The sequence below is a fragment of the Podarcis muralis genome, chromosome 3 (genome assembly GCF_964188315.1).
Source record: "Podarcis muralis chromosome 3, rPodMur119.hap1.1, whole genome shotgun sequence".
NCBI classification, from domain to species: Eukaryota; Metazoa; Chordata; class Lepidosauria; order Squamata; family Lacertidae; genus Podarcis; species Podarcis muralis.
The window spans coordinates 31872699-31892371 of record NC_135657.1 but is presented as its reverse complement, the minus strand read 5'-3'; the positions used below and the strand labels follow the sequence as shown (position 1 = coordinate 31892371).

The 19673-nt window shown below is 44.5% G+C and overlaps 1 protein-coding gene across 3 annotated transcripts in view; it reads right to left on the bottom strand.

Moving 5' to 3' along the window:
* Nucleotides 1–18616, bottom strand: part of STUM (stum, mechanosensory transduction mediator homolog) — a 40663-nt gene extending 22047 nt beyond the window's left edge. The window contains exon 1 of one of the 3 annotated variants that reach the window (XR_013392162.1): nucleotides 18059–18616. Coding sequence is in view for 2 of the 3 variants with exons in the window: in XM_077925623.1 (XP_077781749.1) it covers nucleotides 17690–17930 (241 nt within the window). In the remaining variant the exon portion in view is untranslated. Of the gene's footprint in view, nucleotides 1–17689; nucleotides 17946–18058 lie in introns of those variants that run through there. The other 2 variants (XM_077925624.1, XM_077925623.1) reach the window with 2 other exon arrangements.
* Between the last annotated feature and the right edge of the window lie 1057 nt (nucleotides 18617–19673).

Below are 19673 nucleotides of genomic sequence, written 5' to 3'. Positions count from 1 at the left end.
AGATAAAATGGGGAGAAAGAGAAAACTTGTGCACACTTTGAGTTCCCTGGAGGAAAGGTGGGATTCAAAGGCAATAAATAAAAAATAAATCTACCAGGGTTTTTGACCTAATAGCCTAGAAACTGGGGCCACGCTCATAAACAAGCAGAGCAGGGATGGAAGGAGTCAAGCAAGACTCCCCTTTCCTTACTTGCTTATGGGTTGCTGTCAATTAAAGCTCCAAACAGGCTTTTTTCATTTAAAGCCATTACAAATATGGACGCATTACCAATGCTGTCTGTTAAGTTGTGGGTGAACATATTAGACGACACAGCGATTCTTCAAACAGCTCTTGCTTATTCACAGGCCAGAACAGAACTGAAGGGTTCAGCCAGCCTGCTTATATAGAGCTCCAGTACCACGCAACTGTAACAACTTTCTGTAACTATCCAATCACTGAACATCACTTTCAATCCCTTATTTGCATATGTGGGCCTGAGTGAAAACTATCTACAGTATCCCCCTGCTGGCCCAGGGTGAGAACTTCAGTATATAACACTGTCAATGGGCTCTGTCAGAGCCTTGAAAGGAGACAGTGCAGGAGAGAATGGACAGCCAGTGTGGAATGTAGCACATTGCTCCTAGTGGTTGCCCATCCTAGGCCCCTCCCAGTATTTCAGAAATGTGGTGGGGAAAGGCAAGAAGAACACGAGGCCTCTGGTAAGCGGAGTAGGGGTAAGCAACTCCTTAAACCAGAATCATTTAAAAAGAGCAACTGTGGTTCAGCACTACCCGCCTTAGGAGACCCACTTCTGCCATCTTACCTCTGGTGAACAGATCTCATGAACAAACTGGAGCTTGGGCACACTGCCATTCTATGCACCTTGATAAGGTCTGCAATAGTCTGCAGATTAAGCCCTTGGGGATTTCGAGCAAAGCATGTGTGCTTTGCATCTCTTGGCTCTGGTGTCTATGCTCCATTCTACCTGATCAAGCAGAAAACAAAAGTAGTTGGCATAGCTGCTACCCACAGAGTCAAAACTCTGGAGTAGGTACCTTCTGCATTAAAACAAATAACCCGAAGCAAGAAACTGAGAAAATAATGGCTTATTTTGCAGAATTTATTTTGCTTTTGCTATACAAGAGATGGGCAAAGGCCTAAGGCATAGCACTGAACTCTAACATCCTGGCCACTACTCTCCTGCATTTCTTAGATAAAAATAGGTACAAGTTTGAAACTCCGTTTTTGTAAATATAGCTTCCCAAGACTCATTACACACGGCTGAAGGCTCTACCCTGCCTACTTTATTCATTTATTCTGCAAAAGCCTGTCCACCGCCAATTTAAAAGTCAAGATTATGTCCCAGCAGCTAGAGAGTATGAAATGGCATGTTGTGTACTGCATGGTGACATACAAGTTTATCTGCATGCATTTATATGCTCATGACCTAAAAACAAGATGGACCCCACTTTTTCGCTGCATAAATTTTTAAGTTCTAGGGATCTTGAGGAGAGAACTCAGCCCCGAATAATGACTACTCACACTAATCAGCCTAGCATCTCATGCTAACTCCCCCCCAACCCATTTATTTATATGTATTAGAAATACCTAACATGTGGTAAATGATTTTCACAATGCAAATACAGGCGTAGAAGAATCTTGGTTTCGTTTCCTGAGTACGAAAAGTAATGCCTTGGATTTGCCCTAAAGGAACAAAATTAGATGTAGGTGTTTATCAGAAACAGCTACCACAAAATGGCAGTTTCTAGTAAGCATGGATGTTAGGAGTAGATGTAGCCAGCAAATAAATGATTTATCTAGATTTTGAGTTTCTAACTAGATACCACCATTTCCCAAGCCTTTATTTGCAGCCCTAAGGGTTCCAACACCTAAGCTTCTCTGGACACTGCGTTCTATGCAGAATATCTAGCTCATTTGTCTCTCCATCACCAATCCCCATAGTACAAAATTTACTCAGAGTAAATTTCAGAATGCTCAGTGGGGCTTTAAAAAAAGGTAAAGGAACCCCTGACCATTAGGTCCAGTCGTGGCCAACTCTGGGGTTGCGGCGCTCATCTCACTTTATTGGCCGAGGGAGCTGGCGTACAGCCGTCATGTGGCCAGCATGACTAAGCCGCTTCTGGCAAACCAGAGCAGCGCACGGAAATGCCGTTTACCTTCCTGCCGGAGTGGTACCTATTTATCTATTTGCACTTTGATGTGCTTTCAAACTGCTAGGTTGGCAGGACAGTGGGGCTTACTGTCTAAGATTGCAGCCCCCATCTATTTTAATTTTAAGCGCTGCAGGTATCTGCACTTACCTGGGACCGTCATATGCTACTATATAGATTAATTATCAGTAGTAGAAGCCTACTAATCCACCTTCTTTGTAACTCACAACTTGCAACTGGCAGTTTCTACCCACTACCTAGCAAACCTCCTGTCAATCACTGGTAGAAGCCTAATGTTGCTAGGATTTTATTCCCCCACCCAACCTCCTTTACACAAATTATTCTACAGAAATTCAATGCAAGGTACCTAAAATAATAAAAATTAAGCTCTTCTTGTTAGGTGAAGAATAGAGTAAATTTTGCAGTACATTATTTTTGGATTTCTAAGCTTGGTTACTTGCTTGCTTGGAAAACACAACACACAATAAAGGTAAAGGTAAAGGTACCCCTGCCCGTACGGGCCAGTCTTGCCAGACTCTAGGGTTGTGCGCTCATCTCACTCTATAGGCCGGGAGCCAGCGCTGTCCGCAGACACTTCCGGGTCACGTGGCCAGCGTGACATCGCTGCTCTGGCGAGCCAGAGCCGCACACGGAAACGCCGTTTACCTTCCCGCTAGTAAGCGGTCCCTATTTATCTAGTTGCACCCGAAGGTGCTTTCGAACTGCTAGGTTGGCAGGCGCTGGGACCGAACGACGGGAGCGCACCCCGCCGCGGGGATTCGAACCGCCGACCTTTCGATCGGCAAGCCCTAGGCGCTGAGGCTTTAACCCACAGCGCCACCCGCGTCCCGGTACAACTCACAATAGGTTCTCTGTTAAGAAGTAGCAGCATACAGTATATTCTTTTTTAATTCCTTCAGCTCAATTTGAAGCCCGGTAAGTAAATAGTGTTAATTTAATTTTAATTCAGTTTAATTTATTTTAAAATATTTCTAGGCTGCCTTTCGGGACAATGCAAATCCAAGGTGGCTCACAACCATAAAAATACAAAAAGCACCAAAACCTCTCAAAGTAAAAGCTAATACAGTCAACCAACACTCCCCCACAGCAATAGTGACCATAGTTCAGCTAACAAAAAGAATAAGCCAGCTAGTCCCAAAACCCTTGAAGCATGGCAGCCTGTGGTAGATGCACTGGCAGGGAATGCCAAAGGTGTGAGGCAAAGAAATTCTGCTTCCTTGTGGCTACCAACCTCACAGATACACAAGGGCCTCCATTTTAAGCCTCTATGTGCAAGAAACCTGATACGTGTGCAAGTGATTCAACAAATAGCTTGAGCCCAAACTGTTTAAGGTGTTAAAGGCTGAAATTGAGCATTTTAAATTGTGCTCAGAAATCCACAGGAAACTATTGCAACTGGTACAAAGGTGTTACCAAAACCGACCACCTCACTCCCGTTATGTCTATCCTAATTGGCAGGGGCTCTCCAGGATTTCTGCCGGAAATACACTTTCTCCATCACCAGTTACATGATTCTTATAACTTGGGAGATTCAGGGACTGAAACTGGGACTTGAGTATGTGCTCTATCACTAAACTATTCTATTGTGAGAAACTACAGTTTCACATTATGTTTGTCTTAAGACAGGCATCTTCATTATTTAGCAAACGGTGGCTCCGGGGGACTGACTGCTTAAACAAACTATTGTATCAGAGCCAGTGTGGTGTAGTGGATAAGAGCAGTAGACTCATAATCTGGGGAACCGGGTTCGCATCTCCGGTCCTCCACATGCAGCTGCTGGGTCACCTTGGGCTAGGCATACTTCTCTGAAGTCTCTCAGCCTCACTCACCTCACAGAGTGTTTGTTGTGGGGGAGGAAGGGAAAGGAGAATGTTAGCCGCTTTGAGACTCCTTCCTGTAGTGATAAAGTGAGATATCAAATCCAAACTCTTCTTCTTCATCATCCCCTCTCTTTCATTCCATTCCATATTTCTCAAGACCCAAGTACTATTTTCTCCTGTGTTGGGGTCACATTCGTGTCCAGAACAGATGGCTCTCTAGAATAGGGTTTTCCTGTCCCCCTTTTATGGTCATCATCAATTCATGAAGTGGTAAATTTGCCTCAGCTCCAGATGGAGTTTGCTCAGCCGTTTTCCATTTTTGTAATATTTTAGATTCCATTCCTCCAATCTTGGTACAGTTTTGTTTTCTTTACAAATGCATACACAAGGAAGTCTGGTTTATGCTAACCACAAGTTTCTGGCTTTCACTGTTATTAAGATAAGGCAGCTGTTAAAAACTTACAAATGAAAAAAGGACGGTGTCTGTCTGCAAGGGAATTTTTCCCATCCCTTGTTTAGTACTTACACTCCAGAGGGGGACCTGAGGGGAAAATCACCATGGTAAACAGAATATGCTAAGAATCATAGGAACCAACACCTAGGGGCCAAGGTCTCTTTGCCCCTCAATAAAATATTTGAGGGGGCCAGCCCCCCCTCCAGTTCATGGGCATAGCCATTCAAATGGTTTGTGTGTGCCCCGTTTTGTGATCAATTATGTGGGGCAGGGCTTACCTGGGTTCCTCCAACATTTTATTCAAGTTGGCACCCTTGGTAAAGATGTCCCACCATATTTAAAAGGGCTATTACTTAAAACGTAGTTGTGTGTGGGCAAGGGGCTTTAAAGAGATATGTTTTGGACCTTGCTGCATCTCAGCATGAACTGTACGTTTTAAACCTCAGTAAACTGTGCTGAAGAAAGCCTTTTGTTTCTGTGTGGTCTTTGCATGGTAAAAGCTCTCCATGTGTCGGCTAAGCTTCCAGTCCTCTGCTAATTCATGGAGACGGGAGTGTCTCTGGTTTTTGAGCACATTTAACAAGGCTTAGCTTTCTCTTTACAGCAGCAATAGGGAAACCAAGGGCAACATTCCCTCATGAACTACACGTTGGGGGGGCATGCAAGTGAGGGGCAGGGACAGTGGCAAAAATGGGTTTGGATAGGCAGACAAAACAAATGCAACTCTTTGCACAGGCTGCATTCCAGCCATGGGGTTTCTACAGATACACATATCTCCATTAAAAGGTAAAGGTACCCCTGCCCATACGGGCCAGTCTTGACAGACTCTAGGGTTGTGCGCCCATCTCACTCTATAGGCCGGGGGCCAGCGCTGTCCGCAGACACTTCCGGGTCACGTGGCCAGCATGACAAGCTGCATCTGGCGAGCCAGCGCAGCACACGGAAACACCGTTTACCTTCCCGCTAGTAAGCGGTCCCTATTTATCTACTTGCACCCGGGGGTGCTTTCGAACTGCTAGGTTGGCAGGCGCTGGGACCGAGCAACGGGAGCGCACCCCGCCGCGGGGATTCGAACCACCGACCTTTCGATCGGCAAGTCCTAGGCGCTGAGGCTTTTACCCACAGCGCCACCCGCGTCCCTACATATCTCCATTATCACATTCCAAATCAGTAAAAGCACTTGAGCAGGGTGCAGGGCAGAGCTGGTGAGAGTTGAGGCCTGTGGAGAGGGACCTAACAGAGAGGCAGTGCCCCCCCCCCCCGACCTGTGGTTCCCTGCCCTGAGTCTATATACTTAAACTGTTCTGCTATGAAAATAGAAGGGTGGACTTTTCCAGCTGCCTCAATGCTTACATGAGTGACACAGTAAATCAAATCCAAGACAGGTATTAAGTATATGAGGAGGTGGTAGCAATGATGGAATTTGATGGATTGTTGCCTGGGGTATCCTTATGAAACAGTTTTGAGATATTAATATTACTCATATGCAACTTTGTTCACATCACTGCTTATTATAGGCCATTTCTGAATACTTCGCCTGAAATGTTCTCATCAGAACATCTAGTATTGTGAACAATTAGAACAGCGGCAGGGGACCTACAGCAGCCTAATTACCTGCAGACCCTGGGTGTGGAGAGTGCAGCTGAATAGGACACAGCCTGAGGAAGTGCCATCTACTTTGGGCCTGTCCACAAAAAGCAAGTCTAGGGTGATGTCTAGGGAGACTAGGGTGATGTCTGCTGTTTCTGGGAACTCTCCTTGATGTGAGACTTTTGTGGGTGAGCTGAGAGCTTGTTTGGAGTTACTGGGTGAGAACCTAGAGGCTGAGAGGGAGGGTGTGCCAGAAGGAAAAATGAATTGATGCTGATTTATAGATATTAGTAACTTTGTTATTAATGCAACATTTTTATATGTAACAGAGTATTTTTGCAACATTTTGTTTATCTGTTGTTGATTCAGTTTTCTGTACACTGCTTAGATTTTTTAAAAATATATTAAGCAATATAGAAATTAAAAAACCAATCAATAATCAATTCTCTGAGATTCACTTCGTCTTCTGCTGTGTGTGTCTCTCTGTGTTACAGATAACTATCCACATAAAAGATAAAATCAACAGCTTTGTGGATTTTAGCTGTGTTTATTCATGATTTTATCATGTACACTGCTTAAGAGAGCTTTGCAAATCTTTCTAAATAATTGCATAAAATAAACCAGAAATGGACAGTCAATGCACATATACAATCCCTAACTCATCACAGTCTACTTCACATGGCCACTACAAACATTCACTACCTCAAACATTGTCTCTATCAACCACTCATACATTAACCACTCACACTCAACAATATTACAATCCAGATGCAAAGAGCTACTACCAAGCATAGGCATATCAGGTAAAAAAAGGTAAAGGGGCCCCTGACCATTAGGTCCAGTCGTGGCCAACTCTGGGGTTGCAGCGCTCATCTCGCTTTATTGGCCGAGGGAGCCGGCGTACAGCTTCTGGGTCATGTGACCAGCATGACTAAGCCACTTCTGGTGAACCAGAGCAGCGCACAGAAACGCCATTTACCTTCCCGCCGGAGCGGTACCTATTTATCTACTTGCACTTTGAGGTGCTTTCAAACTGCTAGGTTGGCAGGAGCAGGGACCGAGCAACGGAAGCTCACCCCGTTGTGGGGATTCGAACCGCCGACCTTCTGATCAGCAAGCCCTAGGCTCTGTGGTTTAACCCACAACTCCACCCGCATCCCTCAGGCATATAAGGTACTCTTCCTAATCTCTGAAAGACTAATGGACTCATGCCCCACATGCACTGAACTATGTAATACTTCTTTCCCATATATCACTTGAAAGGTACAGGGGAGAAGTGAGGCAGCCAATTTTATTGACTTGTGGCAAGAATAAAAACAGAATTGCAAGGGTAAATGGGCAGCTAAATAGCAAGAGAAGTTTAATATACACCAAGTGACACACACTGGGGCAAAAAATAAATAAATCCTAACTTCACATATACTCAACTGGCAGTGACTGATGGCTGGTCCTGGAGTCATACTTGGTAGCTTGACAAAAATGCTGTGATAACGGTGTATTTCATGCGAGCAACCATTAGGAAAGAGAATGAAAATAAAATTGCTTATGCCACAATGCCATCATACAAATCTATGGTGCAACCACACATGGAATATTGGGCACAGCTGTGATTGCTGCTCTCCAAGGAGCCAGAGCAACTCCCCAATGAGGAATGGTTGCAACATCTGGGCCTTTTTTGTTTAGAACAGGGGGGAAACCTGTGGCCCCGTGTGCCAAATTTAGCCCATAAGGCCTTTCCCCCAAACCCCACATACCTGCCCCACCCACAGGATGGGGACATAAAGATCTGGTCCACTGGACCTAAAAGTTTCCCCAGAACTGGTTTGTTTGGGTGGGATGGTGGTGGAGGTAAACTGAATGCATAACTTTATGAAGAAATACTAGGACTTGGAAACATCCAGTAGAAGATTCAGGACAGACAAAAGGAAAAGATCTCTTCAAATGGTGCATACACAAACTATGGAACTCATTCCCAGAAGATATAGTGAAGGCCATCTTTTTGAATGGCTTTAAAGGGAGATTGGACAAATTCACGAATAAGCCTATCAAATGGCCACTAGTTATGATGTCAGCCTACTACCTCCAGTACTGCAGATGGTATGCCTCTGAAAACCAGTTGCTGGGGAGCATGATAAAGAGAGTGCTGTTGCACTCAGGTCCCAGTTGTGGGCTTCCTATAGGCACCTGGTTGCCACTGTCAGAAGAAGATGCTGGTCCAGGTGGGCCTTTGGTCTGATTCAGTAGGGTGCCTGTATTCTTATCAAGGAATGTAAGATAGGTGCACAAAGAGATACACAAAATCATGTTTATGGAGAGGAAATTGTCATGGCAACAGGAAAGGTCTCACAAGTATTTTAAAAATAGCAAATTAACAAGACCCATTTATGAAATCCGAAATCCATTCTTTTATGAATACACTTAAACACTTGCCTGCCCCCCTGCATGCAGAAAAACACAAAACTGGGTTGGATTGACAGTTTATCAAATCTCTGCCTGAGATCATTTTAAACTGTTAGTAAATTTTAGAAAACACATTGCATCAGACCTATTTTGTTTACAAAATATCTTCACACCATTATGTAAAATGGTTTGCAAAACTACAACTATTCTAACTTTTAGCCTAGTCTAGAATAGTGATTCACATTGATTAGTCCTGAAATTTTATGTGGGAATTTCCATTAAAACCCAAGTTTGTGTGTCTTTCAACAGTCCTATAAATCTGCAGTGGGATACACTTTTCTGCTTAGCAGGCCTTTTTATTATTGAAAACAGTTAACAAACCCAGTCCAGTTCTTGGAGAAGGTCCAATAATCCTATCCTATCCATGCTTATGTTGCAATAAGACCTTCCGAATACATATTATTTTTGAGTCAATATACATAGGTTAGGCTAGAATGTTCTTATAATTCTTTATTTTTAAAAGATACTTACATTCATGAGATAATTCAAACTGGAAGACTGGCTCATCCTAAAGTTAGCCAGTGGCTTTATAATCCTGCAGCTAAGTGTTCATGACTATTACAAATGCATGCTGACTTTTACCATCCTCAAGAACTTGTCAAGATACTATTCCTAGTTCTAGTAATAATTGCAACATATCGAGGACTTGTAGTTGCAATCTGCCATACTTATGAAAATAGCCAGCAAATTTATATAAACAGATTTGCAAAACAGAACAGGCACCATGCTCATAATGTACTCCAAATGTGGCTCTCATTGCAGAACATCCCTGGTACTAGAATCTAGTAACTAGATCCCTAGATTGCTATAGTAGTTTTATTTTTAACAGATTACAGGCAACCAGGAAGTCCATGAAGACAAGCAAGGCGGCTAGCAAAAGGACAGAATTCTCCATTCCTTCTTCACAAGTCTGCTCAGCTTCCAGGCTAGCTGTGTTTGAAGTGAACCCCATTTCTTAATTTAGAGTATGAGCACCACTGGGCGATGGCAGATGTGTGAACATTTTTCAAAACCAAACTTTAATAAAACAATCCTCTCTTTCCCTACTATTCATCCTCTTTCACCTTCACTTTAATCTTTGTAATGCATCTGGCTCAATTAAATTAAAGGATGAATTAGATTAACAGATACTCAGCAGTGTCTTTTCCCACGTGTGTTCATTCTCTAATCCACATCAATAGCACTCCATTCATTAAAATTCACAATTTAATATTTTATTTCCAGATATTTAAAGTTGTTATAGTTACAATCTCTGCACAGTGTGCACCCAAACAACTACAATACTCAGGTTATGCAAAAACATGGCACGAAACAGATCTTTTAAAAAGTCATTATACAAACTCAGCCTGGAAAGTAACAAGCAAGTAAATATAAAAGGTTTTACAGCATCATAAAATAGGAACTTGGTTATCTGAAACTCACAGTTTGGTTCTTGCCTATCTACAGCAAAGGGTGCATTATTTGGACACTGGGGTCCAGCGCTGAGGGCCTTCTGGCGGTTCCCTCACTGCAAGAAGCAAAGTTACAGGGAACTAGGCAGAGGGCTTTCTTGGTAGTGGCGCCCACCCTGTGGAACGCCCTCCCAACAGATGTCAAGGAAATAAACAACTATCTGACTTTTAGAAGACATCTGAAGGCAGTCCTGTTCAGGGAAGTTTTTAATGTTTGAAGTTTTATTCTGTTTTTAGTATTCTGTTGGGAGCCGCCCAGAGCGGCTGGGGAAACCCAGCCAGATGGCCAGGGTATAAATAATAAAATTGTTGTTGTTGTTGTTGTTGTAATTTTATTCTCATAACATTGCCCAAGGAAGATTAGCCTGAGTTATTATGACTCCCTCATGCCTGCCTAGAAAGACTCATAGCTGAACAGGATATTCTTCATTGAAGACAACGAGAAAGCCCTTTTATACATGTAGGTCAATAAGTGCAGTTAAACCCTTATGTACTTGATTAGAGTCAAATGGATCAAAGCTATTTCTGCTGAAGGTGATTGTAACACCACAGGAGAGGAGGGCTTGTTACCTCATGACGATGGCCTAATTCAGTTCTATGGTTAAAAACTGAGGAGGGGTACACCAATTGCCACCCCTAGCCAAAGAGAACTTCTATGCTGCAAAATAAGTTGCCGCTTAGTTACAATATTTTGAAGGGCATTGTCTGCAATGTGTCCATGGGTGAACATACTTCATGGAACAGGAGGGTGGGATGGGAGGCAAAAATGTAATGTATTGGCTCAGAAACATACTAGGGAGCCAAATCTGCTTCCCACAATGACTGGCACAAAGCATCTCTATTGGGCACAGCCAAGTCTTCTTCTCAGTTCCTAGCTGGGTACAAACTAAAACTCATTTCACATATGAATGGATGCGGTCCAGGGCTGACAGTGGCTTACAGTGCAATCCCTACATGACTACTCAGAAGTAAGTTCCTCTGAGTTCTGGGCTTTATTTCCAAGTAGGTAGGTGTAAGATTGCAACCTCAATCAGGCAAGAGATCTTCAATCCATGGTGGACAGTGAAAATGTCAGCTCAATGTGCAGTGATGATAAAATATGCCAATTATATAACTAGCACAATTCTACATAGTATATAGCATAGTAAGAACATATATAGGGTATGTTGCGTGTCCTACATTTTCTCCTAGGTCAGGATTCTTTCCCCCGCCCCAAACGTAGAATGATGTGTTCAACATAATGGAAGAGATTTCAAATTTAGCCAGGGGACAGAAAAAACTTTAAGAAGGGCTCTGTTTAAAACAGAAGTAATTAAACTAACTGAGGAGAAGGTCACACCACTGAGTCATTTAAATTCACACCACTATGCCATTAGAGGTAGAATAAAATAAAGCTCTCATCCCTGGAGTTGACATTTTTTATTGAAATAATTTTAATTAACGTTACATTCTGTCATAACTACACACTGCTGAGCATCTTTCATCACAAGACACTCAAGTCATATTATATGTACATACATAATTTTATGTAAATTCATGGGTGGCTGCTTTCACTTTCATAAAGACAAGAGCTTTGGCGTTAAAATCGTTGCCAGAACAAATTAAGATGTGAGTGTGTATTTATCTCTTTATTTCACAAGATTTATTCACTGCTTGAGTGTAATAAAAACATCAACTATTTACAATGGTTTTTTTAAAAAAAAATTAAAATCAACAGTAAGCTAAAAACCAGATTAAAACACATGTCAACATTCCACTCTTTGTGAAGAATTGATCTAACTAATCCGTGTCACCCAAGAATACATGCAGCTGCCCTACCACAACCTTCTCCACCAAGTAAGCATATAAAAGATTACACCCTGGAGGTATATTAAGACTGGGACACACACCTCTTTAAAAGGGATCATAGGAGCCAACTCCCAGGGGCCAAGGTCCCTTCTGCCCCCACAATAAAATATTTTAGGGGGCCGGGGCCCTCAGAGTTGATGAGCATTGCCATTCAAATGGTGTGCATGGGCCGCATCATGTGATCGATTGTGCAGGGCGGGGCTTACCCCCCCCCCCCCCGCTACTATTTTATTCAAGTTGGCACCCCTGAAAAGGGATTATTAGTCAAGTGTTCAGACAGCCACTAGCCTTCCTAGTTCCAAAGAAATAGCAACTTAACATTATTAGCCCTGGGCAGCAAGTTCGTAAATCACCACCTCCCAACTGGGAGCTATGTACTTCTGCCCTTGGGGATGAAGTGGGTTTATTCATTAGATTCTATTTTCACTTTTCATCTGAAATCCTCAAAGCAGCTCACAACATTAATAAAATGGAGCTGAATACATTAGAAGCCGCACACTTCAAACAAACACCTGATGATTTCTTCATCTGCCTCCTCCCTCCTGCATTGCAGAGGAGATTTGCTCTTAGATTGGGGAGTCACATGTCCCTATTTTGTCCATTATACAAGAAGCACAAGAAGAAAAGTCACTTCCTCTATCAGCCATTCTTTGCGAATGTGCAAACCCTCCCAATAGCTAACTTTCTCAAAAATGACTTGTCACCTCAATTTTAATATCCAAAGTATGTGTGATCAGATTCTCATAGATTTCCTGTTTCAAGATGCAGAGAACACAGTGGGTTCAGTTTATTGCATATTTTAAAAAAGCACCATACTTTAACAGATTACCATTTTGTAAAAGGTTGGCTTCAGTGGCTTAGCAGAGATACCACAAATGAAGAATTGAAACGAACAATCCATTCCTCGGGATAGCTCAGTTGGTGCAGCATGAGACTCTTAATGTCAGGGTTGTGAGTTCAAGTCCCACATTGGGCAAATGATTCCTGCATTGTAGTGGGTTGGACTAGATGACCCTTGAGATCCCTACCAACTTTACAGTTCTATGATTCTGTTCTAGCCAAACCTCTAGTACAGGTTTGATGCTAGGGTGCACTGAAAAGAAAATTTGAGAATTCCTATATACTTTCTAAATTATTATTACTGTTTATTATTATTATTATTATTATTATTATTATTATTACTACTACTATTGTCAACAGAGGACGAGATGGTTGGACAGTGTTCTCAAAGCTACCAACATGAGTTTGACCAAACTGTGGGAGGCAGTGGAAGACAGGAGTGCCTGGTGTGCTCTGGTCCATGGGGTCACGAAGAGTCGGACACGACTAAACAACAACATTATTATTATTATTGAATCACCTCTAACATGCATCTGGAGGTGATTTACAAATATATGATAAAAGCAGCTAAAATAGTACAAAAACATATTGCTAGAACACAAAGGTTGTTTTAAATGACTACAGCTTCCACAGTTGGGTTCTTGTACTGTTACAAATGCACAAGAGAGGTAGCTAGATATGACAAGAGCTTTGGCTTCATTTCCCAGACGCTTTAAATATTCACATTGTGGCATTTCCATCATTACTTTTAAAAACAAGTGAAAGACATTGAGTAAAGTACAAGCTATTAATTCCTGTTTCAGCATATGGAGCATAAATGTGCTTTTAACTCCAAGAGGCGGAAAATTTTGATGCAACTAAAGTGACATTCTGTTGCTTCCTTCCCTGTGACTGTGCTCAGAGGTGAAAAATGACAGAAAAGCAAACAAGTATTGCTGATTCAGTCTGTATGGTGCAGAGTGTGTGTGTGTGTGTGTGTGTGTGTGTGTGTGTGTGTGTGTGTGTTTTTAAGGACACCTTTGTAAACATACAAAATAGCAACAGCGTTTCATTTTGTAACAGAATTAAGAAAAAGCCAGATTAAACAAAAAGTGAGTCATGTTGAAGAAGGCAAGGCTTTAAGGCAGTGTTTGAAATCAGCCAGGTGTCAGGTGCATTTTGCACCTGGCTATCAACCATTTGCGGCCAAGTGAAGATGCCTCTCGGTGCCAGGATTGTGCCTGATATCTCCACCATCTGGAGGTTCATGCCTGGGTATCATTGGATCCTGGCGGTTTTCACACACCAATATCACATCCTGGAGAATTCTATCAGTTATATTTTATCTGCACAATTGGAATGAATTTCAGGAACCTGAATGCTTTTTCTGTGCAGCCTGAGTAGGAGCAGCGAACAATGTTATAGTTAATTGTTACAGCTTGTCTTCACTTACCCCAACCCACTCCCCTGCTCACAGTATATATGTGGACTGTCCTTGGATCAAATAGTCATCTGACCTAGCCAGATGTTTAATCGATAATCAGTCACAGTCAGTCCATCATTTAAAAATAAGATTTTAGAGCTGTCTTATCCCCAAATGGCAACTAGACATTCCGTTTTGGTGACTGTAACTTTGCTTACAGGAACCATTTGGTGCCTAGCTAATATATCTGAGTTTCTAACACTACTTTAAGGTGCCGCAATCTTATGCCCAGTTTCTTAGGAGTGAGTTTTCAATGAACACAATGGAGATTACTTCTAAACCACAATGCACAGGATGAGGCTGCATGCCCCCTCACAAGAATAAAAACCTTTATTTATCCCTGAAAATTAACCTTTAAAAAAAGCATACAGAAACAGATTTTAGATTTTAGAATGAAACTGTTTTGACCCTTCAAGTAGGGCAAACACATAATTAGAAGAAGAAGAGTTTGGATTTGATATCCCACTTTATCACTACCGGATGGAGTCTCAAAGCGGCTCACAATATCCTTTCCCTTCCTCCCCCACAACAAACACTCTGTGAGGTGAGTGGGGCTGAGAGACTTCAAAGAAGTGTGACTAGCCCAAGGTCACCCAGCAGCTGCATGTGGAGGAGCGGAGATGCGAACCTAGTTCTCCAGATTACGAGTACACCGCTCTTAACCACTACACCACACTGGCTCTCTAGGGCTTATCTCCAGTTCTTGATAATGGAGTTTGACTCAAGCTTAGTTTACATCATAGGGTCATTGTGAGAATAAAGGGGGTGGTGTGGGATAAAAAGGATAATGGGTGCTAGTGCACAATGGATTAAAGAGAAACAAACTAAGACCCATATAGGGTCTTAGCCACTTGCATTGATAGGTGCATCCCAAGCTAAAGACCTAGTGGTAAAAGGTAAAGGTACCCCTGCCCGACAGGGCCAGTTGTGACCGACTCTAGGGTTGCGCGCTCATCTCGCTCAAGAGGCCGGGAGCCGACGCTGTCCGAAGACACTTCCGGGTCACGTGGCCAGTGTGACGAAGCTGCATCTGGCGAGCCAGCACCAGCGCTGCACACGGAAACGCCATTTACCTTCCCGCTATAAAGCGGTCCCTATTTATCTACTTGCAATTAGGGGTGCTTTCGAACTGCTAGGTTGGCAGGAGCTGGGACCGAACGACGGGAGCTCACCCCGCCGCGGGGATTCGAACCGCCGACCTAGGCACTGAGATTTTACCCACAACGCCACCCGCATCCCTTAAAGACCTAGTGGTAGAAATCCTTTAATACTGCTACTACCAGCAATTAATAATAATAATAATAATAATAATAATAATAATAATAATAATATGTACCCCACCCATCTGTCTGTGTTGCCCCAGCCACTCTGGATGACATCCAACAGAATATACAAAACACTACACAACATCGCACATTAAAAGCTTCCCGATACAGGGCTGCTAATATTATTGCTGATAGTGTGCTGTGGAGAACCGATTACTGCTACATGTATTGCTTCTGTAGAATACAAATTGGATAAGTGAGAGTTTCTTTTTTTCCTCTCAGTTCACCATTCAGAGACCAGTAAAGTTAGCCAGGAGAACGTATTTGATATCTCGGTAGGTCCAGAGTCCTCCAAAATCCACCCACAGCTGAAGAGAACCCACAGAGCCTATACTGCAGCAACATCCTCCGGCTACAAAGCAATTTACAAGGTGGCAACACACCACACACACACAAAATATATATAATGTAATTTTAACAACACCAACATCTGTTAACACCTCGTTTTGCTCAACACTCTACAACTGAATGACAGCTGGTCACCTCGCAATCAGAAGGGGCTCTGCCAGCTCTCAGTTTAGAAGGGGTTATTTATCATTTATGCAATCAGTCATTTTTTTGACTATCACTATAATTTATTTCTCACTTATTTGGAGTCAATCTAGATCAGCATTGTCTACACTGACTGGAAGCAGCTCTCTAGGGTTTCAGACCAGGGTCTCCCCCAGATGTACCTGGAGATGCTGGGGCTTGAACCTAGAATCTTCTACATGCCAAGCATGTGCTTTGCCGCTAAGCCATCATGACCCTGCCCCACTACGCAGCATCCTTTTCAGTGTACTGTTTAATTCCCCACCATATATTCTCCTCAAAAGTATATACAAGTGGGTTTACAAGTCAAGGCATCCCAGCTGAGAGAAAGTACATATAGGTGAAACTCGGAAAATTAGAATATCATCAAAACGTTCATTTATGCCATGATCATCACAATTATTACAAATAAAGGCTTGACATATCTTGCTTTGCATGTCATGAGTCTATCTCATATATTAGTTTCACCTTTTAAGTTGAATTACTGAAATAAATGAACTTTTTCATGATATTCTAATTTTCCAAGTTTCACCTGTACGAAACTGCATGCCTACAGGTGTTTGGGGGAAGAAAACAGTTCATCCTGTTGTCAGATGGTCACTTTTGTTCCAACCACAGGTAGAAATGCAGTTTACTGCATGGATAGAAATCCCCTTTCTGCAGCTCCATATCAGGAAAGCTAGTTTTCACCGAATATTTGCTCCTGTGCAGCTATAAAAGCTTGTAGCTCCTTTCAATAGCCTCACCCATGAGACATTCTGAAGATTCTTCAGTTTTGCTCTTCCCTCAGCCCTCCTTTTTCTGTTCAGAGCTGATCAAAGAAGCTATACGGCTCCTTTTCCCACTCAAGAGGAATACCGGTATGTTTCACCCCTTGAAAAAGTTCTACCTCTTCCTCCTTGCATACATAAAACCTTGCAGGCTATCATTGGAAGAGTGGCCCCTTCCTGCATGAGAATTCAGCGAACAAAACAAGCGGGGAAGCCGACAGTGAGCAGTCTGTCCTGCAGGTAGGGGATATGCTAATCCAAAGTTGCTTCCGCCTCCCTTTATCTGTAAATGTCCCAACAAGATTGGCAGACATGGGGGGTGCAGAATCAGCAATGTTATCCTTGCGGTTTCTGGATTACGTCCTGGAATGCAGACTGCAGCCCTGAGCTTCACACTCAAAACACCAATACTGTATTGATGATCATTACCATGGCTGCAGGCATAAGGAGAAAGCGATCGGCGGCAGCTTCAGGCTAGACAAAAGAAAGCACTTCTTCACACGCGCTGGCATCATTAACTTGTGGGATTCAGCGCCACAAGTTGTAGCGACGGCCACCAGTTTCGATGCCTTGGACAGAATTTTAAGACCTATTCCTAATATGGAGGGCAAGCGCTATCCACGGCTAGTAGTCAGGATGGCTATAGGAAAGCTTCCATGTCCAGAGACAATGTACCTCCGAGTGAGTGTGCGTGCGTGTAAAAGGTGGCAAAGAGCAACAGAATGAGATTGCACTCAGAGCTTGCTTGTGGGTTTCCAGAAGGCACCCGCTGGGTCACTTTGGGAAAACAGGATGCTAGACTTAGATGGATTTTGGGTTTGATCCAGCAGGGTTCATCTTAGGTTGAAGAGGGGGGAAAGAAGCCCACCCTGTTCCCCATCCCAAGCTGCGAAAAAGCAACGTTGTCCAAGGAACCTATGTGGGTTCATTTGCCCATATTAAGTACTTTTCTTCCCGCCAGCTTACTTGCATCTCCCTCTGCCCGCCGCTCGAACAACTTGTTTGCGATCTCACATCCGCGACCCACTTTCACATCTCCCAAGTAACCGAGAGCAGCAGGTTGCAGGGAATTAATTGGCCGCTGCTCGTCAATAAAAGTAGCCGCGAGGGCGCGAAGGCGGGTGCCTGCTCCCAGGCTCCGCTCTCCCGAGGCGCTGTGAGGCAAGCAGCCGCCCCGACGCCCTTCAAGGGCAGCCCCTTGGCACATGGCGCTCGCCCGGAGAGGGATCTCCCCCGAGCCACAGGAACCCTCCCACGCCTGGGCGCGTCCCATTTCCCGCCCAGGGCGGCCCTCCCCCCCCCCAGGCTGAGGCGCCCCGAGCCGGGGCTGCTTACCTAGCCCTGGCACGAAGGTGTTGAGGAACAGGCAGATGACGGCCACCGGGAAGGGCATGTAAGGGATGGCGGCGCGAAGGGGTCCTTTCTTCTCCCGCACTTGCACCACCACGCCGCCGGAGGAGGAGGCGGCGGCGGCGGCAGCCCCTCGAGCGGCGTCGCCGGCAGCTGCCCCGGCCGAGTCCCCTTCTTTGGGGCCGTGGTCCATGACGCCTGTTGAAGCGAGGGAGGGAGGGAGGGGGCAGGGAGAGGCTGGCGGGCCGCGCCCCGCGAAGGGTCTCTGCCCGGGAGCAAGGAGCCGGAGCTGCCTGAGGAAGCTCCCCTGCGCGAGTGAAGGGAGAGCGGAGCGGCGCGCCGGGCGAGGCGCCGCGCTCAACACGCGCCCAGGCTCCCGAGTGAGCGGCTTAAAGAGACAGCGCGAGCGCGCTCCCCGTCTCCCTCGCTCACGCACTTTGCGCTCCCGCTTCTCACACACGCCGCCTCGAGCACGCCGAGGGGTCTGGCCGGCGCCACCGCGCACGCGCTTGGCCTTCCCGGCGAAAAGCGCGCGGTGCCGGCCTCGCCCGCCCGTTCCCTCCCGCCAAGTCCTCAGGCGCCTCACCTCACAGAAACTCTCCAGCGCGCGCGCGCTCTCCTCCCCTTCCTTCAATCCAGCACTCAAATGATAGAAAACATCTTGCGATACCCACCCGCTACCTTTTTTAAAAAGCCACAGGGGAGCCATGAGTTGTTTATAAAAAGTCAGGGAAGGGTTTATGGATTTCATAAAGGCAACTTTAATACATTTCCCGCCATAGCCACCTAAGCATTGGCGAAAGAGAGAGGCAATCCATCACCAGGAGGAGGACTCAGATATACACAAAATTTGTATAGGTGTTTATAGCTAAATGCACATGTAGATAAAGTGACGAACTTTGCAGTAGTGCCATAGAGGAAACATAGAGCTTGCTGCATGGCAGTCTCCATGTGGCAGCAGGTATTTTAAGCAGCTTCTACTTCTTTGCTTGGGTTTGTTGAAGCAAAGCAGGACAGTAGTAACAGGGCTGGCTCAACCATTGACCAGAGTAAGGTGACTGCCTCAAGCAGAGGTAAAGGACCCCTGGACGGTTAAATCCAGTCAAAGGTGACAATGGGGTGTGACGCTCATCTTGCTTCGGGAGCTGGCGTTCCATGTCATGTGGCCAGCAGGACTATACTGCTTCTGGCACAGCATGACGGAAGCAAGAGTGCATGGAAATGCCGTTTACCTTCCTGCCGCAGCTGTACCTATTTATCTACTCGCACTGGTGTGCTTTCAAACTGCTAGGTTGGCAGAAGCTGGGACAGAGCAATGGGAGCTCACCCCACCATGCGGATTCAAACTGCCACCCGCCACTCACTGTTGGAGGACAGAGCCATGTGTGCCACACAGCCTTTTCTGTACCGCCTAAGCTAGACTGCTTCCCTTGGGTGTGCTGGAAGACACCGTCCCATTGCTAGTATGGCAATGTGCAAAATAAAAAGTAGAGTATGGCCATGCCACAAGGTAATCGAAAGCTGCAGTCTGAAGCAACAAATGGGAATACACCTTAAGGTGCAGCAAAGTGTGGACAGCTATCAAAATTGCCATAGTAAA